This window comes from Piliocolobus tephrosceles, chromosome 10 (genome assembly GCF_002776525.5).
Source record: "Piliocolobus tephrosceles isolate RC106 chromosome 10, ASM277652v3, whole genome shotgun sequence".
NCBI lineage: Eukaryota > Metazoa > Chordata > Mammalia > Primates > Cercopithecidae > Piliocolobus > Piliocolobus tephrosceles.
In genome coordinates, this window is record NC_045443.1 from 119,317,259 (window position 1) to 119,342,142 (window position 24,884).

The following is a 24,884-nucleotide window of genomic DNA, read 5'->3' on the forward strand; positions in this document are numbered from 1 at the left end:
GGGAGAGAGAGAGAGAGAGAGGACCCGACATTACATGCCTCCTGATGGAAGAACGAAGCACCAATGATGAAGCGTCCTACCAGAAACCATGAATGAATGAATGAATGAATGAATGAAGAGTATGCAATAGCAGGGGAGGTACCTTGAATCAGGTCAACCATCTACATCCAACTACCAGTTTACAGAACTACAAAAAAAGAGGAACATGTTAGACAGCTCCAAGAGTATGGCATTGGCAAATCCACACGGGGGAAAGCTCTGCAGGTCAACAACTCAACAGGTCAACTCCACGAACAACCCAGAGGAGTTGAAGATGTAGGGAGAATCTAGAGAGTGAAGGAGACTTAAAATGCAGCTCAACCAGGCCAGGTGCCGTGGCTCATGCCTGTAATCCCAGCACTTTGGGAGGCTGAGGCAGGAGGATCACCTGAGGTTGGGAGTTTGAGACCAGCCTGACCAACACAGAGAAACTCGGTCAGGAAGAAACTGACTTTATACCTTTTCTTTCCTTCACCACAGAACCCTTTCTTCAAACAGAAGCTTTGATGACAGTCAAATACACGTAAACAAAAACAAAACAAGCAGCTCAGGCTGATGCAGGAGGTGGGTGCGGGGTGCTCAGAATTCAGACCTAGATCCCTGGGGTTTCCCTTTGAAATTCACTGGGTTGGGGCATTTTTGGGTCCTTTCCCAGGGGCAAGGCACTGAGTTTTAGTTCCTGAATACTCGGATCACTTCCCTTAAATGTATAAAGTGGGCAGGAGCAGGGGCAGTGGGGGCAGAGGAAGAGACAGGGGCCACCAGTCCCTTTTGGCCTGAGCTGAGAGATGAAGAATGAGCCCTCCAGCTTCCCGGTCTGATCTGTCACAGGGGCAAAGGGAACCAGGCATACGGGCTGAGTCTCTAAGCAAGAGGTTTGGCACTGGGGAGGAGGCGGGTGGCCCAAAGGGACAGAGGGGACAGGTAAGTGCCAAGAATGGAATGCAGCCCTCCCAGCCTTTAGGAGCAGCCATCCCTGGAGCAGCTGACCGGGACAAGTGGCCCTTCAGACCCGCGAGGGATCCACACTGCTGGGGCTCTCAGGTTCCTGAAGTCAGTGGGTTACAGGAGAAATTTTCCACATGGGGCAGTGCCTGGAGTTCCTAGGCAGGCCAGCAGCCTCCCTCCCTCCACCGCCCACCCACCCCAGGCTCATCAGTGCTCTGGCTCCCGGGCTGCACACACATCCAACAGGTTCCAGCTGCGGAAATTAATCCATGGCCCCGTGGCCCCTGCTTTGAAGGCTCCATCGGTCAGCTCCTAGAGCCTCGGGCTCGGGGCCAGGACGAGGCTGCTGAAAGTCATCTTGAAGGCTAATGTGAAACATACACAGGCGCGACCCCGAACTCCCCCGAGCCCCGCTCTTTCGAGAGTGCACAGAACTGTTCCACATCACAGTTCTGGAACCTTCTCCAGCATCCTCACATTTCTGGACTGTTTTTATATTTTGTTCCTCATCCATGTCACAGAGGCAGCACTGATTAGCAAGAGCACTGCTCAGAGGTTCAAATCCGACTCTGCTCTACTGTTTTGAAACAGCAGTGAGACCTGAGTTCAAGTGATTCGCCCGCCTTGGCCTCCCAAAGTGCTGGGGTTACAGGGGTGCGCCACCGCGCCTGGTCCCTCTCCCTGCATTTCTATCTGTCCTGGCAATGGGATGCCTCCCCTACCTGCCGGTCTGGCCTTGACCTCTCTCGTGAGATCCAACTTAATGTGCCCTGAACCACACCCATCTATACCCAACCCCCAAGTTGTTTTTCTTCTGGGGGTCTATCAGAAGCACTGTGTTCTCCTAATCACTGAAATTCAAACCCACATGTGATGACTCTGATGTGCCAAGTACTATCTGAGCAAATCAAAAATCATTTGTCTCCAGGCCTCAGCTTTTCCCATTTGTGAAATGGGAAAGCAGGACTGGAAGAACTCTAAGACTCCTTCCCGAACTTAAAATGGAAAAACTCTATGATTCTAAACCACCTTAAGGCTGGACGCGGTGGTTCACACCTGTAATCCCAACATTTTGGGAGGCTGAGGTGGGCGGATCACCTGAGGTCAGGAGTTCAAGACCAGCCTGGCCAACGTGGCAAAACCCCGTCTCTACTAAAAGTACAAAAATTAGCCGGGCGTGGTGGTGCGAGCCTATAATCCCAGCTACACAGGAGGCTGAGGCAGGAGAAGCTTGAACCCGGATGGCAGAGGTTGCAGTGAGCCGAGATCGAGCCACTGCTCTCCAGCCTCGTTGACTTTTTTTCCGTGACTCCATCTTGGGGGTGGGCGGTGGGGGGGACTTAAAAAAGGTCTGGCCAGCACAGTGGCTCACGCCTGTAATCCCAGCACTTTGGGAGGCCAAGGCGGACAGATCACCTGAGGTCAGGAGTTTGAGACCAGCCTGGCCAACATGGCGAAACCCCATCTCTACTAAAAATACAAAAAATTAGCAAGGTGTGGTGGTGCAAGCCTGTAATCCCAGCTACTCAGGAGGCTGAGCCAGGAGAATCGCTTAAACCTGGGAGGTGGAGGTTGCAGTGAGCCGAGATGGGGCCACTGTACTCCAGCCTGAGCAACAGAGTGAGACTCTGTCTCAAAACAAAAAGTCTGGGGACCAGTCAGCCAGCTTTGATTTCCAAGGAGTGAGAACTTAGTTTTCCTCCAAAACACGGTCCATCAAGGGCAAGATTCACAGCTCATGACTAGCACCAGGCCAGACACAATACAGACACCCAGTAAATCTGTAAGGGAAGAAAGCATGGAGGAGGAGGAGGAGGAGGAGGAAGAGGAGGAGAAGGAGGAGGAGTGAGAGGAGGAGGAGGAGGACGACCTGGAAAAATGAACATCTAATTCATATGACTATTGAGGAGAACGAAGTAAAGCCCTATGGCACATATGCGATAAAAGATAGGTGATTATTAGTATAATTGCATGAATACCGGATGAAGTCATTTGTCATGAAGATTCAAGCAAAGGGCCAAAGAAAGCATCAGTTGCCTTGGATTCTCTCATTGGAGAGAAATCCAATAAAGTCATAATATGCGGGCCCTGGTGCAATGGCTTTCGCCTGTAATCCCAGCTACTTGGAAGGCTAAAGTGGGCGGGTCGCTTGGGCCCGTGAGATTGCGAGCAGCCTGGGCAACATAGCAAGACTCATCTCTACAAAAAATAAAAAATAAGGGAGGCTGAGGCAGGAGAATGGCGTGAACCCGGGAGGCGGAGCTTGCAGTGAGCTGAGATCCAGCCACTGCACTCCAGCCTGGTCGACAGAGCAAGACTCCGTCTCAAAAAAAATAAATAAATAAATAAATAAAAATAAAAAATAAAAACAATTAGTCGTGCATGCCCATAGTCCCGGCTACTAGGGAGGGTAAGGCGGGAGGACCACTTGAACCCAGAAGGTCAAGTCTGCAGCAAGCTACGATCATGACACTGCACTGCAGCGTGGGCGACAGAGTGAGATGCTGTCTCAAAAAAAAAAAAAAAAGGGGGGGCCAGGTTGGGTCGCTCACGCCTGTAATCCCGGCAGTTTGGGAGGCAGAGGTGGGCAGATCACCTGAGGTCAGGAGTTTGAGACCAGCCTAGCCAACGTGGTGAAACCCCGTCTCTACTAAAAATACAAAAAGTAGCTAACCCCAGCTACTTGGGAGGCTGAGGCAGGAGAATCACCTGAACCCAGGAGGCAGAGGTTGCAGTGAGCCCAGATCACACCACTGCACTTCATACTGGGCAACAGAGTGAGACTATCTCAAAAAAAAAAAAAAAATTAAAAAAAAAGACAAACCTAGACAACATAAAGAAATCCTGCTTCTACAAAGCTTTTAAAAATGATCTGGGCATGGTGGCGCACCTGTAGTCCCAGCTACTTGGGAGGTTAAGGTGGGAGAATCACTTGAGGCCAGGAGGTTGAGGCAGCAGTGAGCTGTAATCACACAACTAGACTCCAGCCTCGGCAACAGAGCAGGACCCCCCACAACAAAGAGTATGCTGTGGAGGTCCCAACCAGTGCAACAAAACAAGGAAATATATTAAAAGGCATGAAGAGACCAGGCCCTGTGGCTCAAGCCTGTAATCCCAGCACTTTAGGAGGCCGAAGCGGGTGGATCATGAGGTCAGGAGATTGAGACCATCCTGGCTAACATGGGGAAACCCCGTCTCTACTAAAAGTACAAAAAAATTGCCGGGCATGGTGACACATGCCTGTAGTCCCAGCTACTCGGGAGGCTGAGGCAGGAGAATGGCGTGAACCCGGGAGGCGGAGCTTGCAGTGAGCCAAGATCGCGCCACTGCACTCCAGCTTGGGTGACAGAGCGAGACTCTGTCTCAAAAAGTATATAAAATAAAATAAAATAAATTTTTTTAAAAGGCATAAAGATTGGAAAGAAGAAACAAAACTGCTATTGTTAATAGATGATATAATTGCTTAACTTAAAATAGGATCCCCCCCAAAAATCAAATACCTAGGAATGAACCTAAGAAGATACGCAAGTCTTCTACAAAAACCCTACAAATCAAGGGAACAGTATGCCACATTCACTGAATAGAAAACTCAGTATGATAAAAAGTTCCCCAGTTAATCCACAGAATCAACAAGATTCCAAACAAAATTACAGCAACCTTTAAAGAAACATGGACAAGGTGATTTTTAAGATTCATATGGAAACACAAAGGGTCACAAGACAAGGCAATCTTTTTTTTTTTTTCTTTTTTCTTTTTCTTATTTTTTTGAGACAGGATCCCTCTCTGTCGCCCAGGCTGGAGTACAGTGGCGTGATCTCACCTCACTGCAGCCTCCGCCTCTGAGATTCAAGCCATTCTCCTGCTTCAGCTGGGTAGGAGAGTAGCTGGGATTACAGGCGTGCACCACCACACCCAGCTAATTTTTATATTTTTTTCTAAAGATGGGGTTTCATCATGTTACCCAGGTTGGTCTCAAACTCCGAGACTCAAGTGATCCTCCCTCCTAGGCCTCCCAAAGTGCTGGGATTATGGGTTTAAGCCACACTGTGCCCGGCCTGAAAAGGAAATCTTGACAAAGAACAAAGCTGAAGAACTTATCACATAGTGAGCCCTATCATGAAGCTGGTTAAGACAGTGTGGTACTGGCTTTGTAATGGACACACCAGCCAGGAACTGACCCACACAAATGGAGTCACCTCTTTTTTTTTTTTTTTTTTTTTGAGACAGAGTCTCGCTCTGTCGCCCAGGCTGGAGTGCAGTGGCCAGATCTCAGCTCACTGCAAGCTCCGCCTCCCGGGTTTATGCCATTCTCCTGCCTCAGCCTCCCAAGTAGCTGGAACTACAGGCGCCCGCCACCTCGCCCGGCTAGTTTTTTGTATTTTTTAGTAGAGACGGGGTTTCACGGTGTTAGCCAGGATGGGGAGTCACCTCTTTTATGACAAAACAAGACTTCATTGCCAAAGGGGAGAGGATTTTTTTTTTTTAAGACAGAGTTTCATTCTTGTTGCCCAGGATGCAATGCAATGGTGTGATCTCAGCGGACCACAACCTCCACCTCCTGGGTTCAAGTGATTCTCCTGACTCAGCCTTCCTGAGTAGCTGGGATTACAGGCATGCGCCACCACGCCCAGCTAATTTTGTATTTTTAGTAGAGACGGGGTTTCTCCACATTAGTCAGGCTGGTCTTGAACTCCCAACCTCAAGTGATCTGCCCACCTTGGCCTCCCAAAGTGCTAGGATTACACATGCGAGCCACCGCGCCTGGCCAAGAGGATTGTTTTTTCTTTTTTCTGAGATGCAGTCTCGCTCTGTCACCCAGGCTGGAGTGGAATGGTGCGATCTCGGCTCACTGCAACCTCCGCCCCCCGGGTTCAAGCAATTCTCCTGCCTTAGCCTCCCAAGTAGCTAGGATTACAGGCACCTGCCACCACAGTCAGCTTATTTTTTGCATTCTTAGTAGAGACAGGGCTTCACCATGTTAGCCAGGCTGGTCTCGAACTCCTGACCTCAGGTGATCCGCCCACCTTGGCCTCCCAAAGTGCTAGGATTACAGGTGTGAGCCACCGTACCCAGTCAGGATTTTTTTTTTTTTTTTTTTTTTGAGACAGTCTCGCTCTCTTGCCCAGGCTGAAGTGCAGTGGTGCAATCTCAGCTCACCGCAAGCTCCGCCTCCTGGGTTCACGCCATCCTCCCTGCCTCAGCCTCCCGAGTAAGTGGGACTACAGGCGCCCGCCACCAAGCCTGGGTAATTTTTTGTATTTTTAGTAGAGATGGGGTTTCACCGTGTTAGACAGGATGGTTTGATCCTCTGACCTTCTGATCCGCCTGCCTCAACCTCCCAAAGTGCTGGGATTACAGGCGTGAACCACCACACCGGGCCCGGGATTTTTTTTTTTTTAAATAATAATAGTGCTGGGTCAACTGGACATCCATATCGGAAAAAAGGGGAGACCTTGACCTCATCTTCCACCAGACAGAAAAAATCTATTCCAGATGAACTATAGATCAAAATATGATCGTTCAAACAATAACGCTTTCTGAGAAAAACGTGAATATCTTCATGACCTTAGAGTAGGCAAAATTTTCTTAAGCAAGACACAGAAAGAATTAATGCAACAAGCAGCGCTAAATAGTCTGTGTTAAAATTAAGAACTTCTAGGCCAGGCGCAGTGGCTCACACCTATAATCCCAACACTTTGGGAGGCTGAGGCGGGAGGATCACAAGGTCAGGAGTTCAAGACCAGCCTGGCCAACATGGTGAATCTCCATCTCTACTCAAAATACAAAAATTGGTTGGGCGTGGTGGCTCACGCTTGTAATCCCAGCACTCTGGGAAGCTGAGGCAGGCAGATCACCTGAGGCCAGGAGTTCGAGACCATTCTGGCCAATGTGGTAAAACCCTGTCTCTACTAAAAATATAAAAATTAGCTGGGCATGGTGGCAGGCATCTGTAATCCCAGCTACTTGGAAGGCTGAGGCAGGAGAATCACTTGAACCAGGAGGCGGAGGTTGCAGTGAGCCGAGATCACGCCACTGCACTCCAGCCTGGACAAGAGTGAAATTCCATCTCAAAAATAAACATACAAATAAAAATTAGCCAGGCATGGTGGTGGTGCCTGTAATCCCAGCTATTCAGAAGGCTGAGGCAGGAGAATCGCTTGAATCCAAGAGGCAGAGGTTGCAGTGAGCAAGACTCTGTCCTGAAAAACACAAACAAAATAAAACTTCTGCTCATTCAAAGATACCTTTTTAGAAAGGTGAAAACACAACACACAAAGTGGGAGTTATTGGTTTTTTTCTTTTTTTTTTTTTTTTTTTGAAGAGGGAGGCTTGTTCTGTCACCCAGGCTGGATGCAATGGTGCAATCTCGGCTCATTGCAACCTCCACCTCCCAGGTTCAGGTGATTCTCCTGCCTCAGCCTCCTGAGTAGCTGGGATTACAGGTGTGAGCCACCACGCCTGGCCTCTCATTTTTGTATTTTTAGTACAGATGAGGTTTTTGTATTTTTAATAGAGATGAGGTTTGGCCAGGCTGGTCTCAAACTCCTGACCTCCGGTAATCTGCCCACCTCAGCCTCCCAAAGTGTTAGGATTATAGGCATGAGCCACCACCCCCTTTCTGGGAATATATATATACACATATATATGTGTGTGTGTGTGTGTATATATATATATTTATCTGACAAAAGACTCACATCCACAATATATAAAGAACTCTTATAGTCTCAATTGTGTCCACCTATAAAATGTATATATTAATATGCTGAAGTCCTCACCCCCAGCACCTCAGAATGTCAGAATGTGACCATATGTGGAGATAGGGTCTTTAAAAAGGTAATTAAGTGAAAATGACATCTTTAGGGTGAGCCCTCATCTAATATGACTGGAGTCCTTAGAAGAAGAGTTTAGGGGCTGGGTACCATGGCTCACGCATGCAATTGCAGCACTTTGCGATGGCGAGGCGGGAGGATCACTTGAGCCCTGGAGTTTGAGAACAGTCTGGGCAACAAAGCGAGACCCGTCTCTACAAAAAAGGAGAAGAGTTTAGGACAGACGTGCAAATGGAAAACCACATGAGGGCAGATAGAAGACAGCCATCTACAAGCCAAGGAGAGAGGCCTTCAGAGAAAACACACCTGCTGCCACCTTGATCTCAGATTTCTTATTTCTTGCCTCCAAAATTGTAAGAAAATACATTTCTTTTTTTTTTCTTTTCCTTTTTTTTTTTGAGATGGAGTCTCACTGCGTCACCCAGGCTGGAGTGTAGTGGTGCAATCTCAGCTCACTGTAACCTCCACCTCCCGGGTTCAAGCAATTCTCCTGCCTCAGCCTCAGGAGCAGCTGAGATTACAGGTGCGCACCACCATTCCCAGCTAATTTTTGTATTTTTAGTAGACACTGAGTTTCGCCATGTTGGCCAGGCTGACCTGGAACTTTTGACCTCACGTGATCCGCCCACCTCAGCCTCCCAAAGTGCTGGGATTACAGGCATGAATCACTGCACCCGGCCTAAGAAAATAAATTGTTCTTGAAGCCCCCATCTGTTGTACTTTGTTATGGCAGCTCAAGCAAACAAATACACCTTACAATTAATAAGAAACAACCCTTTGAAACAATGGAGAAAAGACCTGATGAGACATTCAGAGGATATCCAATCATGAAACTAAGGCCAGGTGCAGTGGCTCACACCTGTAACCCCAGCACTTTGGGAGGTCGAAGCGGGAGAATTGCTTGAGCCCAGAAGCTTGAGACCAGCCTGGGCAACATGGTGAGATCTCATCTCTATGAAAAATACAAAAGTATGGTGGCGGGCGCCTCTAATTCCAGCTAATCGGGAGGCTGAGGCAGGAGAAACGTTTGAACTCAGGAAGCAGAGGTTGCAGTGAGCCACAATGGTGCCACTGCACTCCAGCCTGGGCAAGAAGAGTGAAACTCATTCTCAAAACATCAAAAAAAAAAACAAACAAAACAAAACACACACACAAACACACAAAAAGAAATCTACAAATATATACAACCAACAATATAGATGAATTGTATAAACACAAAGCTAAGCAAAAGAAGCCAAAAATTGGCCGGGCGCGGTGGCTCAAGCCTGTAATCCCAGCACTTTAGGAGGCTAAGACAGGCGGATCACGAGGTCAGGAGATCGAGACCATCCTGGCTAACACGGTGAAACCCCGTCTCTACTAAAAAATACAAAAAAAAACTAGCCGGGCGAGGTGGCGGGCGCCTGTAGTCCCAGCTACTCGGGAGGCTGAGGCAGGAGAATGGCGTAAACCCGGGAGGCGGAGCTTGCAGTGAGCTGAGATCCGGCAACTGCACTCCAGCCTGGGCGACAGAGCAAGACTCCGTCTCAAAAAAAAAAGAAGCCAAAAACTAAAGAAGACATCCTCCACGATTTTACTGGCATAAAATGTGAAAACAGGCAAAACTCATCCATGGGGCTAGAAGTCAAGTTCACTAGCAGTGGAGGGTGGAGACTAGATGGGCAGATGCAGAGGATTCTGGGTATTGGTTACCCTGATGTGTTCAGTTTGTTAAAATTAATCGAGCTACGTGGTTACCATATGTGCACTTTTCTGTATGTATATTATACTTCAATGAATGGGTTTTTTTTTAAGGGTACAGTGTTACAGAAATGGAAACTGCCTTTTTGGAAAAAAAAAAAAAAAGGCTTGGAGCTTAGAACAGACTGCTGATAGAGAAAAGCCTAATTTTAAGACATTAGAGAAGAGTCTGCAGCCCCAAGTTGTGGCCTGAACACCTGGTAGTGCACAAGTCCCTTTCTCAAACAGCCACCTCCCATGGTGCAGCGCCCAGGGCAAGGTAAGACGCCGGAAGACAGAGGCTACAAGACAGAGGCTGCGACCCCACCCCGCAATGACTGGGAGGGGAGGGCTGGCCCAGCCTTCCCCACACACTGCCCTCCAAAGCAGAACTCTCACGTCTGTTAGGGCTTGTTTATGTCACCCAGCAACCCTAGAGAATCACTGCTTCCTCACTTTTAGTCCACGTGGTTCTGCTGGGCTGACCCCAGCCAGCAGCTCCAGTTTGGCTCAAGGCTGTGCTAAGACTGTCAGAGCCAATCCAGAGGCATTTAAGGGAACAACCGAGGGTTTGGGAACGACTCTGAGCTGGCAGGATAGACGCCTGAAGCTGCTGTGAGCCCCTTCTTCACCTACCCTCCCATGGGGAGAAGCCTGCCAAGAATGAAGCGGAAAGAGGGAGTCGAAGTGGGAAGCAGAAAGGAGAAACAGACTCAACTTCTCAAGATCATTTTGGAGCATCCAGACATAGATGTCCCTGGAGGTTACATGCTGAACTTATGACCTAAGCCTATGAATTTCCTTTTGCTTAGGACAGCTAGAGTTACATTTGTCACTTAGGTCACTTACAACAAATGTGCCCTATCACCACTCTCTGGAAGCCTGTGTGCAGCTCAGAGACCGAAATGGGCATAATTCCCCATGCCAACTGCAGTCAGCGGCCTCCCTCAGAGTCCAGAGCAGCTGTCCCTCTGCAAAGCACTTGACCAAAGCATCGCTCCATTTGACCATCACAGAAATACCAAGGGAGTGGGGCTGGATGACTGTTCCTGTTTTCTTTTTTCTTTTCTTTTTTTTTTTTTTTTTTGAGACAGGATCTCGCTCTGTTGCCCTGACAGAGTGCAGTGGAGTGCAGTGTTGTGATCTTGGCTCACTACAGCCTCAAATTCCTAGGCTCAAGTGATCTGTCCCATCTCAGCCTCCTGAGTAGCTGGGACTACCAACGCATGCCACCAAGCCCAACTAATTTTTGTGTTTTGGGGTTTTGTTTTGTTTTGTTTTTTGAGACAGAGTATCGCTCTTGTTGCCCAGGTTGGAGTGCAATGGCCAATCTCTGCTCACTGCAACCTCTGCCTCCAGGGTTCAGGCAATTCTCCTACTTCAGCCCCTCAACTAGCTGGGATTATAGGCACCCGCCACCATGCCTGGCTGATTTTTTTGTATTTTTAGTAGAGACAGAGTTTCACCATGTTGGCCAGGCTGTTCTCAAACTCCTGACCTCAGGTGATCCATCCACCTCGGCCTCCGAAAGTGCTGGGATTACAAGCGTGAGCCACTGCACCTGGCCATTTTTGTGTTTTTTGTAGAGACAAGGTTTTGCCATGCTCCCCAGGCTGGTCTTGAACTCCTGGCCTCAAGCGATCCTCCCACCTTGGCCTTCCAAAGTTCTGGAACTACAGGTGTGAGCCACTGCATCGAGCCTGCATATCTTTAACATGCCTTTGGGTCAATTATTCTGGCTGGATCATCTGACACATCTGCCACACCAGCCGGCTGCTTTCATTCTACACACAGACACCAGAGTTGGCGTCTATAAAACTTCAATCAGATGACCTCACTGCACAGCCACTAGTATGGCTATCATCAAAGACAGACAAAAACAAGTGTTAGCAAGGATGTAGGGAAACCAGAACTCCCACACACTGCTTATGGGAGTGTAAAATGACACAGCTGCTTTGGTAAACAGTCTGGCAGTTCTTCAGTAAGTGAAACAGTTACCACGTGATCCAGCAATTCTGCTCCTAAGGATATACCCAAGTGAAAATGTATATTCAACAAAAAACTGTATGTGAATATTTTTAGCAACATTATTCAAAACAGCCAAAAAGTAGAAACAACCAAAATGTCCATCAACAACTGTGGTCCAAAAACAAATGTTTTTGGATAAACAAAATGTAGTCTATCCATACAATGGAATATTATTCAGCCAAGAAAAAGAGTGAAGTGCTGCCTCATGCTACAACATGGATGAGCCTTGAAAACATGACGCCAAGTGAAAGGAGCCAGACACAAAGGATTGTGTGTTCTTTTTTTTTTTTTTGAGGCGGAGTCTTGCTCTGTCGCCCGGACTGGAGTGTAGTGGCCGGATCTCAGCTCACTGCAAGCTCCGCCTCCCGGGTTTACGCCATTCTCCTGCCTCAGCCTCCCGAGTAGCTGAGACTACAGGCGGCTGCCACCTCGCCCAGCTAGTTTTTGTATTTTTAGTAGAGACGGGGTTTCACCATGTTAGCCAGGATGGTCTCGATCTCTTGACCTCGTGATCTGCCCGTCTCGGCCTCCCAAAGTGCTGGGATTACGGGCTTGAGCCACCGTGCCCGGCCTAGGATTGTGTGTTCTATGATTCCACTTGAATGAAATGTCCAGAATCAGCAACTGCATAGACACGCAAGGCAGATTAGTGGTCATGCTAATCTAAGAGCGATAGGGGAACTGAGAGATACAGGGTTTCTTTTTGGGGTGACAGAAATATTCTGGAATTGAGCAGGGATGGTTATACAGCATTGTGAATATACTAAAACCAATGACTTGCGCCTTTTCTTTTTTGGGGAAAGTCTCACTCAGGCTGCAGTGCAGTGGTGTGATCTCAGCTCACTGGAACCTCTGCCTCCCAGGTTCAAGTGATTCTCCTGCCTCAGCCTCCCGAGTAGCTGGTATTACAGGAATGTGCCACCACGCCTGGTGATTTTTTGTATTTTTAGCAGAGAGGGGGTTAAATGTGGCCAGGTGCATGGTTCAAGACCAGCCTGGGCAACGTAGCAAGACCCCATCTCTACAAAAATAAATAACTGGGTGTGGTGGTACATGCCTGTGGTCCCAGCTATTCTCGAGGCTAAGGCGGAAGGATCACTTAGGCCCAGGAGTTGCAGGCTATGGTGAGTCATAATCATGCCGCTGCACTCTAGCTGGGACAGAAGCACGAGACTGGTCTCTAAAACATACAAATAAAATTAAATAGAAACGTTTCAAACCCATCCCAAGAAAATAATCAGATCACAGAGATACTCTCTTCACCCCACTTTAAAGCTCCCCAATGGCTTCCCAACACACTAGAAGTCAAACCCAAATTCCCTACAGGGCCCTGGGAGGCCCTCACATCCCAGCTCCGGGGCCTCTGCCACCTCTTCTGCTGCTCCTCACTCACTCACTCACTCACTCAGTTCCTCCACACTCCAAGTTTATCCCCACCCTCTGGGTGCCCTTGCTGTTCCTTCAGCCTAGAATGTCTTTTCCCACAGCTGATTCTCATCAGTCAGGTCTCTGTTCAAATGCCTCCTTCATCCCAGAGAGGCCCTCTCTGACCACCCTGTCTAAAATGCAGCCCCACCACGTGCCATGCCATTATTCTGTTTATTTCTACATAGCCCTGTCACCATCAGAAAAGACATTTCATTTCATCACTATTATTTACTTTAGAGACAGGGTCCTGCTCTGTTGCCCAGGCTGGAGTGAAGTGACGCAATCGTGGCCTGCAGGCAGGAATTCCTGGGCTCAAGCGATCCTCCCGTCACAGCCTCCCAAGTAGCTACAACTACAGGCACACACCGCCACACCTGGCTAATTTTTTTTTTTTTTTGGAGTCGGAGTCTCGCTCCATCGCCCAGGCTAGAGTGCAGTGGCACGATCTTGGCTCACCACAACCTCTGCCTCCCGGGTTCAAGCTATTTTCCTGCCTCAGCCTCCCAAATAGCTTGGACTACAGGCGCCCGTCACCATGCCTGGCTAGTTTTTGTATTTTTAGTAGAGACAGGGTTTTACCATATTGGCCAGGCTGGTCTCTAAATCTTGACCTTGTGATCCTCCCGCCTCAGCCTCCCAAAGTGCTGGGATTACAGGCATGAGCCACCACGCCCGGCCTAATTTATTTTTTTTAAGAGATGGGGTCTCACTATGTTGCCCAGGCTGGTCTCAAACTCCTGGCCTCAAGCAATCCTCACGCCTCAGCCTCCCAAAGTACTAGGATTACAGGCATGAGCCACCGTGCCCAGCCAGATATATCATTGTAAACAGTTTACTTTTTTTTTTTTTTGAGACAGGGTCTCACTCTGTCACCCAGGCTGCAGTACAGTGGCACGATCTCAGCTCACTGCAGCCTGTGCCTCCTGGACTCAACTGATCCTCTCACCTTGGCCTCCAGAGTGGCTGGGACTACAGGTACGCACCACCACACCCAGCTAATTTTTTGTAGAAACAGGGTTTCACCATGTTGCCTAGTCTGGTCTCAAATGATTGGGCTCAAGGAATCTGTCCGTCTCGGCCTCCCAAAGGGCTGGGATTACAGGCACGAGCCACTGCCTCAGCCTACTGTTGACTTCTTGACTGCCTCTTGTACCCACCAAGAGGGCAGGGAACTTATCCATCCGTTTGCAACTCTGACCTTGGCCACCAAGTAGCCAAAAAGTGTTTTTCTGGAAAGAATAGATTGATTGAACAACTGCCTGTAAGATCTGAAATGCCACCTACTACCTGGCCGAGCATCCAGAGTACTAAGTCATCAGCCACCTGCAGGTGCTCAGGGAGCTCATGTGCATTTGCTGAGCTCGCAGTTCCAAGCCCTGCCCCAGGCCTGTCGAGAACCCCAAGGAAGCAGGAGGAACAGCCCCTCCCTTCGAAAGCCTGAAAGTCTATGAGGGATCATAAAGCACCCAGTGTTTACCCGGCAACCCACAAACAAATGCGAAGGAGAGATCTCAGATTGCTGCGTCGCTGACACCCAGGCTGGAGGCAGTGTCCAAATGGGCCTCATAAAACTGTGTACCGGCAAACGCCCTCTGATACAGCTTCTTATGACTTTGCAATCCTACCTGTTCTCCAGAATGAAACGGTTGCAGCTCACACCTGCTCCTGCCTCCTCCCGTGGGGACTTTGTTTTCAGAGGCAGTTAAAAGTCTGAATGGGCAGGTGGTGACCGCCTCTTTCCCCTTCCCTACTTCAGCATCTCTGAGCCACACACACGGCAAGCGACTTACCCACTAGGAGTTTGACGTCTCGGACTGTGAAATCAGGGTCAGGCATCCTGGGGAAAGAGGAGCACAGACGTTTGGTGAGAGGCCAGAAACGACAGAGCTAGACTCTACCCTGGGCCCGGGGGGAAGACATTTTTCCAAGAGAGGCCCTTTGCCCTCAGTTTGGGAACTCAAAATGAGACCATCCAGAGGGAGGGAAGTAGACCAGTTGATGCCTCCAGGGAGGGTCACCCCAGAACCACTGAGGCCCTTCCCTACCCTAAGAGGCAATTCAAACCTGAACCTCAGCAGAGGTTGGGACAATCACTGTCCACCCCATTTTTCCAGGGAAGCCGGAAGTGTGGGGTCAAAAGTAAAGGCCAGAGCTAGACATTCAAACGCCTGCTTTCTTTTAGGGTGGGTGGTCCTCTCTAGGTCTCTTTCTCCCTCTAGAAAATACTCTCCATAAGGAGTTGTATGCAAAGTGGGACGACCCCTTTAAGTGCAGAGGAAATAAAAGACACGCATTGTACCAGTTCCAGGGATGTGGTAATACGGGCTACCATTCACTATTAATTAACCATGATGCCCAAGGTTTAAATCCTACTCATAGGAATGGACTCTTGAGCAAGTCTGGGAGCAGATGCTGGAGAGAGGCTGCCTGGAACGACACCCCAAGCCTCCTCCCCTACACCTGCCCAAGGGGCACAAACCTGTTCTTCCAGCCTGCCTCCCAGACCTCTCCCCCACCTGGAGCTCTGACAGATCTCAGTGAATGAAAACAGACATAGTGGAGGGGCAGGCTGCGGGGCAGGCAAAGAAAGGGAGACACTGGCACCCCAGGAAACACACATAGTGGGAATCTGCGTAAGAAACATGTATCTAGGTGCCCTGGGTCTGGGCTTAAGAGACTGGCTAGTCCCTTTGCAGCTCAGGCTCTACCTCAGTCTCCTGATCTGGAGCAAGGGGAAGGAGGAAAAGTACAGTTCCCTGTAGGAGGTCACTGAGTGTAACTGGGGTGGGTCGGGGAAAAAGTCAACGCTGCTTAATTACCCTATGTCCTCTCTCTGCCCAAAGTCCCTGCAAAAGACCAGTCTTTGGAGAGTGTTTCCCCTTTGTTAGGCCTTGAACAAGGAGATGCTGTTCCCAGATCATGAAAAAAGATCCTTCTCAGTGATGAGAGGTGGGAAGAGGGTGGAAGAAATCCATCCCAAGCTATAAAGTATGTTAGGGAGGAAGACGGGGGAAGGAGCGATTAGTTTCAGCAACTTACTTAATTCCCAGTCCATCCTTTTCTCGAAATATCAGGGGAACCCTGAGAGCTTCTCTCTGTACGTACTCATAGTTGAAATCTGTTTGGATATTTGAATTAAAACAAGTTGGTTAAGTCACGAAGGAGCAAATGAACCGGGATCTGTTGGTTAGGGGAAGAAAACTGATGGACGAAGGGGCAGGGGGTCCAGGAGATGCAGGCACCAGCTGTACAGCAAAAGCTCCTTGGAAAACGATCGGGAAATGGATTAGGCAAAGCCCAAGAGAAGCCATGCCAGCGATCAGCTCCTCTGCCTAGTCAGTCAGTCATTCTCGGCACGCCCCACCGGTCCAAACTTGTCAACGAACAGCCCAAAGCCAGCGAGGGTTGGGGAGGAAGACTCAAAAGAGGCCGGCACAAAAAGAGTCCCAGCCATTGCTGAGAAAGAGGGATAGACAGAGACACACATCCCAAGCCGCGTTCAGAAAGTAAAGGGACTGCAAAATTGAAGAATGCCACCTGGGAGGATCTGAAGGCCCAGAGAGGAGGCTGGGAGGAGGGCCCTCATTGTAGCTGAGCATCAGTGAAAATCTTATTGTAATATCCTGCATAGTGAAGGGGAGGGGGGAAAAGCCGGTTTCCCTGGAAACTGTGTATTTGGTGCCAAAATAACTAGGGAACTGGGCACAGCTTTGTTGTCTTAAGAGTGAAATTCTGCTGTAGCCATCACAGTCCTTGCTTCAGCTGGATAACCGGGAGGGAGGCTCCCCAGGGGAAGGCTCTGTAAAGGGGGCATAGCAAGACCCAAGGAAAATTCACGGGCTCTCTCTCCCTCTGGGGTTTTTCTAGTACAGTCCCCAAATCCTTACCCAAAGTCCTGGAGGATGAAGGAGGCCTCTAATTTCTTTCCTTCCCCAATTCTGAAACCAGTGAATCTGACCCAACCATACACTCTTGAATATGAAGGTGATGGAGCTTGAGATAAATTCTCACATCCCCCAAATCCGCAGGTAACTAAAGTAATCCACAAGGTAAGAAGGCCTCTCCGACCGTCGGAAGGGAGACAGAAGAGGCCTCAGGCCACTGAAGCTGCTAGCCCAGGGAAACAGTTCACAGGGCAGCCTTGGGGGAGGAGGAGGCCAAGACAACTCCCCTCCGAAGAGAGACAGAGAACAAAACCCAAAGCCGGGGAAAGCCCTGACCTCAGCAGCTCAGATCCCCAGGGGCTCACAGTGAATGGGGATTCCTAAGGATTTAAAGGAAGAGAAGTTTAAGAAGCTTCTATTTTGAATCCAGGCTAAGGGCTCCTGTTTCTCAGCTCCTCCCTCAAGTTTTGGGGCCAGATCTGAATTAAAGAGCAAAGCCCTGGGCCCTCCCCTTTGAAAGATGCCGGGACAGCAGATCTAAGGATACGCGTTAGCTCTCCCTGACTGGAATACCGGCCCTCAGACCCACCCACCCAAAGCACCCCATCCCCCCCGGGTCAGCTTCAACTTCCTCAAATGAGCCTGAGAAAAAGCTCTGAAATCCTGGGCTGAGAATTCCTCCCAAATGACTAGGAAGTTTGCATATTGTTTGCACGTAGGATCCGCCAAACGACTCAACTCGGTAAAAATGGGGGAAGAAAGGAGAGGAATTAAAATTCCACTTATGCAGAGAAAATTTAAATCAGCTGGGACTAGCACCCTGCTCTAGGACCAGGCAGGCTGGGAGAAGTTTCTTCTTCCCTCCCCCAACTACTACCCCTCACCACCGGAGCCCAGTGCCCCAGGAGGCGATGGGCACAAAAGAGAAATCACAAAACTGCAAAGCTGGGAGTCTCTTCTCAGAGCTAACCCCCACAGCCACAGCCACTCAACCAGAACCTGGAGGAGGGAAGCAGACACTCCAGGTTATCAAAGCTCACTGAGGGATGGAAGGTTTTCCAACAGGCGTGGGGGGAACAAAATAGAAACTTTGTAACTTAAAGGAAACTGAAATATCTGAAAAGGAAAAATGAGTGAAGGGCCTAGGAAGGCTAGGTAGGGCATGTTCAAAACCCCAGTCCCGCAGGCAATGCTGGGTTCCTCAACCAGGAGCCACACTGGCTGCAGACTCGGAAGGCCAGGGCTCTGGAGGCCTCAGAGGCAACCCAGGGCATCACCTTAACATCTGGAGGGTGACCCCCACCACCCTCGTAGTAGGAGAGCCAGGGAGAAACCCAGGCCATGAAGGTCTCCAAAACCCTGGAGGCGTCCCCAAATTTCGCTCTAAATTGGGTAGGCCTACAAGGAACAGAGCTCTCCAAGTCTCAGGCCTGGAAGGAGACCCATTTCCTCACTTCAAACTGCCAGGGGACAGGGATCTCCCCCAGGAGCCCGAAGGGAAGTCACCCCCTGACCCCAACTCCTGGCTTCAACCTGTCAAGGCGGTAGCACTAGACAGCTCAGGCCCAGGTGGGGGTTCAGGTCAACAGCTTCAGGGCGCATGAGGTCCCTGATCCAATCTGGCAGAGGCCACGGGGGAATGCGGCTCTGCAGACCCCAGGCCTAAGGGGGCATCATCCGGAACATCCGACGCGCCCCGATCACCAGTTCCTCACTGGCAGTCCCCGAGCGGGAACGGGATTGGGAAGGCTTCAGGCCTGGGGGGGCCTCACCCCGATGCCCCAAGGGCGACCCGAACCCAGATCCAGTCAGGCGGCGGCACCTCAGGCAGCGCAGGGAGCGCGACCGGCTCAGGGAGGGGGAGGACGCCGCGCTCCCGCCCTCCCTCGGTCCGCCTGTCCATCCCCAGGTCCCTCTGTCCGCCGGCCCCCTGGCTCTGCCCACCCTGGGGCTGGTGGTGGGCGCGGGCCGGGCCTAGGCCCATGCCCAGCCCCCCTTACTGCCTGCCCTCCTCCCTCACCACCCCACCCCACCCCCCCAGTGCTCGGCCTCGTTTCGTCACCGGATCCCCTGGAATGGGGGACGCGGGCGCGAAATACGAACCCAGCCACCGGCAGCTCCCTCCCCACGTGCGCTCGGCCCGCAGCGCAGAAGGCGGCCCGGGGAGGGGGCGCCTCACCTTTGCCCTCCATGGCGTGCACGAAGTCCCCCTGGTACAGCTGGCTGCGAAGCTTCTCCTCCAGGCTGAAGCCGCGGACGCTGACGATCTCCTCCACGTCCGACAAGTCCTCGTTCTCGTCGTATCGCTGGCGGTCAATCGGGCGCTGCGAGGACCCAAACCAGAGAGCCCGGGACATTACTGGGGGGGGCTGGAGGTCGCCTCTCAACCTGGGCCAGCACTAACAGGTGCAGCAGCCGCGCGCCCCCTGCACCCCACCATTGCAACCCAAGCAACTTTGCGCAATTGCCAAAGATGCTGAAAAGCAGGACAAGGAGAGGGGCCCGCACCCCGGGGGTCCAGCTGCGCTCCACACGGGGTACTCCCCCCGGTGTCTTTGGAAGCCATTGAAGGGACATCTGGGGGCCCTCCCCTGCCCCCCGCCCCCGAAATGTGTTGGGCTTTGCCCACTCGGCCGGGAGCCCGGTTATGTAACCCGCGAAGGGGGCTCCGGACACGGGCTGGCGGGGCAAATGTAGGCCCCAGGAGGAGCCGTGGCGGCGCCCGGCTCGGCGGTAACAGCAGCCCCGGCGGCCGCGGCGGCAGAGCCGGGAAGCCGGAACCGGGGGCCGGCAGCGTTTCTAAAGCTGGAGCCGCCCCCGAGCTACCGGGGAAGCTGGAAAGCTGAAATGGAAGGGCTGAGACCCCAGCCGCCCCCGCCGCCCGCCCGCCAGTGCAAGAAGAGGAGGTGGGGGGAGGAGGATCGGGGCTTGGGAGGGGGAGAGGCAGACGGCCCGCCACAAAGCTCGGATCGGAGACCCCAAAACGCACCAGCAGCTGCCTCATCTCCCCACAAGCGCGCGCGCACACTCACTTCCTAAGGAGACTCCCCCACCACTCCCCGCATCCCCCTGCCTCCTCCCTCCACCGCCCAGCGCCCGGCCCCGCAGCCCCCCAGATTCCGGGCGAACCCCGAGCCCGCTCAGCCCCCCTCCACGCCTTTCGCCGATACCACCTCCCCACTTAAGTGTCTGAGACTCTAAGCCTCACAAGGGGCTGGAGGAGTAAGCAGCTTGCTTCCTTTTGCATGCAATTTATTATATTTTTTTTCCCGGTCCTCTTGCAAAACACAGAAAAGGAAAGAAAAGGCAGCGAGAAACAACCAAAAAAAAAAAAGATCTATCATATGCCAGATACAGATTTGGAAAAAAAAAAAAAAAAGCTACACACCAATCTTCTTCCAGAGTCTTTCTCTGCCTCCATTTTTTTAGGAGAGTTCACCAATTAATTGTCAACACTCCTGCCCCCTGCATTTTGGCCGAGGGGGGAAGGAGGGAAGACCAAAGAAAACAAACCAAAAAATAAATAAATAAAGCAAGCCAGAGCCGAGATCTACAAAGTTTTGCACCAACACTTAGGCAGATCCGTTTGCAAAGTCCTAGGAAACCATTTTCAGCAGTTGTGGGGGGGGGAGGCGTCGACGTCATAATCCCCGGAACGTAAACATTGTTGCCGATCGCGCTCGGAGCCCGCGGCCGGGCTAGTGGGGGGGCTCTCGGCCCGGGCTTGGGGGGGTGGGGACGGCGGCCCGAAGAGGTGTGGGGCGGGGAGGGAGCCCGGGAGGCACCGGGCGCCGTTAGCGCCCTGGCATCGCTGTTTTGTTGTTGGGTCACGAGTGCGCCTCTGCACGCAGGCGCCGCCGCCGCCCGGGAGTAGTGTGCAGAGCTGACTTTTGGAGGGCCGAGTTGCAGGCGGCGGGCGCATCCCGGAGATGGCGGGGCAGGGAGGGAGGGAAGGAGGAGGGGGCGGGGAGGGAGGTGCAGATTTGCACGGCTGGCCTCAGCGGGAGGCGCGGAAATGCAAGCTGAGCATGCCGGCGTGAAAGCCCCCGGGGCCTGGCACCCCCAAAAACAACCCCCCACCTCCGTTCCTGCCCCTATTGCCCAGGGCTACCCCTCTTCCTCTTCTTTCATCCACCCCTCCCCCAACATTACCTGTGTGGCCGACTCAAATTCATAGCATTTTGTGTATATAATTGTTTTCTTTTTTTGCTTTTCTGCTGCATGTCTTTTTCGTGAGGGGTGATCCTCTGCAGATACCCCCATTTGCGGACCTGCCATATGGAGGAGGCATTTGTGGGGCTCAGAAGGAAATTAGCTCGGCTCCATACCTATAAGGACTGCCTAACTTTTAAACTCCCGGCACTCAAAGATGTGGGCACATACACGAACAGGAAATACAGCCAGACCAGAGCCTTTGCAGACTGCAGCTGACCGGAAGACGTTGCCTTTCATTCATTCATTCTGCACGCCTCTGTGGAGTCCTTTAGTAGGCGACCAGCCCTGAGACAGAAGTTGGACATTTTTTAAAGGTTCTTGCGCTCGGCAAGGGGAGCAGATAGATACTCAGGAGCGAAAGACGAAGAGAATTGGATCTGGCGCCTCCTAACGCAGCCCGCACAGGAACGAAGGGTAAGCCCTTGTTGGCCATTTATAGGAGAAAAGTCGGTGGAAAGGTGCATGGTGCTCTGGGACGGGTGGGGGGAACTCTGGTGCCCCTTGATTAATCCTATAGGGCTTCTTAGCGGAGGTATCGGCACCCTCCATACATGGGTGTCATTAGGTCCCTGTCCACTTACGAATGTTTTTGACTATCCCGGCACTGGTCCTGGGTTGCCTTGTCCTCACTTCATGAGCAACAGTCAGGTGGACTTGGCTTGAGAAAAGCTGGCCCTAAACATTGCTCCAGCCCCAGCTGCGGCGCCCTGCTAGGCCTGATCTTGGGGGTAAAGATGCTGATAAAATTACATGGCAAGAAGGCGACGATAAAGGGACATTGTAGATAGTAGGCTTTGAGCCTGACATTTTATTTCTGCCATTAAATCTGTGGGATAGTTGGGGCAGGTCATTTTGCACATGGGAAAACTGAAGCTTAGAGAAATTATGAATCTGAATGATTGCCGTGCTCCCATATGGTCCCCAGGCTATCAGACAGACCTGTGGGGAGGACGTGGCTTCCCCACCGGGAGATAGGATGTCACTGTCAGCATCGTATTGGCCATCCTAAGAGACAGCTTCTCCCTCACTCATCTTAAAAGTTTCCTATCCTATCTGTCTGTAGTCTTTCCCACCCACCCCCAAAGGCTACTCTTTGAAGTTTGTTTTCATTCATGTTCACTAGCTGTAAAAATCTTTTAAGCAGGGATGAGGCTGGGAAACATCAAGATTTGTTTCCCAACTGAAATCGCCCACATTGGCTACTGCATCCAATCAGTAGCCCTTAGTGTGAGTGCTGCGGATTCTGCCTTCAGTCCATCCAGAACCATGGACCATTTTATTTGTTCCTGACTGTCTCACGAGAACCCTTTAAGGGAAATCGTCTTGTACGTTCCTATCTTGCAAAGGAGGAAATTAGGACTAAGAAAAGCAAAGCCACTCACCCAGGATCACAAAGCGTGTATGTGCCGCTGCCAGGGCTCACACTGGAGCCTGGCTTGGCCGTCACGTGCTCGTTTTTTTTTTTTTTTAGTAACTTACCAGCCTCACTACTACCCCATAATGAAATAAACATGTTCAAAGGAGGCTGCATGGGCTGGAGAGTGATGCAAAGTGAATTAAGTGTAATAAAGCAAAAAAATATATATATATATATGTATATAGAATGCTTGATCTAATTAATTCTTTTTTCTCCCTGAGGCCCTTCTTTCTCTCCAAGTGGCCTCATGGTGGCCTCAAAAGCTGGCATCAGTAAAAGGTCCAATGGCAGCCACCTTAGTGTAAAAAGTTGTTACAGTTAAGTCATCTATCACCTCCATGAGGAGTTCCTGGCCTGTCAGAGTGGGAAGGGGCTGGGTAGTCACCTAATTTAATCCCCTCCCTTTACAAACCTCGAGGAAACCACAAATACGAGAAAAGAATGGGCCAGCCGGGGGTTTGTTCCCCTTGGCCTCCCGCAGAATGCCTGTCCTGCCACCAGGTCCTAAGTGGCCACTCAATAAATGTTGGGCCCTTGATGAATCACCTTCCCCCTCGATATTTGCATTTTCTCTTTATCAGTAATTGGCAGATGAAAGGCTTTGTCCTCCAGTTGAAAGAATTCCAAGCATTTGCTCAAAGCGGGGGAGGAGGTTATTTTGGACCAAAGGGGGAAGGGCCAAGACCCTAGAGCTCCCAGTGTTGGCTCATTGTCCCAGAGAAGTGGAGAATAGGTGAGGGAAGAGAGAAGGTGAAGGTGCTTATCCCAGAGATGTACTTTTTCTTGCAGGAAAACACCAGGCCGGTTGTATTGGAAACATAATAATGATTTCCTGGACCCTCCTGCTCGATCTTACAAAAGGCCCAGTCAAATCCTGCCTGAGTTACCCCCATTCATTCTTTATTCATCAAAGGCTGATTGAGCAACTCTGTGCCCAAAGACAGAGCGGCCAGAGAAAACAAGATGCGGCTCCAATTGGGGCATACTCGGGGCTGGGTACGATGATGGACCTGCAGCTTCCCAAGGAAAGGGCGGACACTGGATGGAGCTCTCAGAAACCAGAATCTTGTTAAGAAATTGAAGTTGTTCTCATTTTCATATATGATTATCATAGCTCCTGATTTTTCTCTTTTTTTTTTCTGAGAGAGAGGGTCTTGCTCTGTTGCCCAGGCTGGAGTACAGTGACACAATCTCAGCTCACTGCAACCTCCAGCTCCTGGACTCAAGCAATGCTTTCACCTTATCCTCTCAAGTAGCTGAGACTACAGGAGTGCACCACCATGCCCAGCTAATTTTTGTGTTCTTGGTAGAGACAGGGTTTTGCCGTGTTTCCCAGGCTGGTCTCCAACTCCTAGGCTCAAGCGATCCTCCCGCCTCGGCCTCCCAAACTGCTGAGATTACAGCTGTGAGCCACCATACCTGGCCCTGTTTTGTTTTAATTTAGGGATATCAAATCATTCCATATCAGCATATATAACTACCTTATTCTTTTTAATGATTTCATAGCATTTCATTGGGCAGATACATGATGCAAGAATGATTTCATTAGTTCCCTAACTTTTAGATGGTTTTCAGTCTTTTTCTATTGCAAACAGAGCTATAAGGGATTGCAGCTTTGTGCTTGAGTCTGTCAGTAGAATATATATCTGAAAGTGAATGTCCGCGTCTCAGGATTCCTACCCTATCACCAATTATTTGTCCTTGAGAAGTTTATTTGTAAGATCTGAGCAGGTGGGACAACCTCAAATCCAACCGGTATCCCCAGGAGTCTACGCAGTGCCATGCTCTTGGCAGGCACTCAGAGAGAGTGGTTTACGGGCTAACACTGCAAGTGTTCACACTGTAACCAGATGGCCTCTTCTCGGAAACCTTTGCTGATATCCTTGGCCCCCTTTCTCCATGAACCCTTCATTCATGCCACAAACGTTGTGGAAGGTTGATTAGGGGGAGCCTGCATCGAATCAGCCCCTTAGGTGTATATAGCCTGGTAGGTCAGTTAAAACAAATTCCGGAAAGCACTCTAAGGCTGCGCTGTTTGATGGGATACACTAGCTACATACAGCTACTTAAATTTAATGAAAATAAAATGTAAAATTCAGCTCCTTAATCCCAGTACCTACATTTGAAAGGGCTAGAAGTGACAGCACTGAACGGTGCAGACATAGAATATCCCTATCATTGGCCGGGCGCGGTGGCTCATGCTTATAATCCCAGCACTTTGGGAGGCTGAGGCAGGTGGATCACCCGAGGTCAGGAGTTCAAGCCCAGCCTGGCCAACATGATGAAACCCCCGTCTATATTAAAAATACAAAAATTAGACGAGCACGGTGGTGTGCACCTGTAATCCCAGCAACTCAGGAGGCTGAGGCAGGAGAA

The 24,884-nt window shown here is 50.6% G+C and overlaps 1 protein-coding gene across 3 annotated transcripts in view; it reads right to left on the reverse strand.

Moving 5' to 3' along the window:
- The window catches only part of LOC111537930 (lysine-specific demethylase 2B), a 33,145-nt gene extending 11,919 nt beyond the window's left edge, over positions 1-21,226 (reverse strand). The window contains exons 1-4 of one of the 3 annotated variants that reach the window (XM_026457418.1): positions 21,029-21,226; positions 19,056-19,200; positions 16,032-16,110; positions 14,783-14,829 (exon numbers count right to left, since the gene is read on the reverse strand). In XM_026457418.1, coding sequence (XP_026313203.1) covers positions 14,783-14,829; positions 16,032-16,110; positions 19,056-19,200; positions 21,029-21,154 — 397 coding nt within the window. In that variant the 5' untranslated portion in view covers positions 21,155-21,226. Of the gene's footprint in view, positions 1-14,782; positions 14,830-16,031; positions 16,111-19,055; positions 19,201-19,865; positions 19,903-20,264; positions 20,740-21,028 lie in introns of those variants that run through there. The other 2 variants (XM_026457420.2, XM_026457421.1) reach the window with 2 other exon arrangements.
- Positions 21,227-24,884: the final 3,658 nt, after the last annotated feature.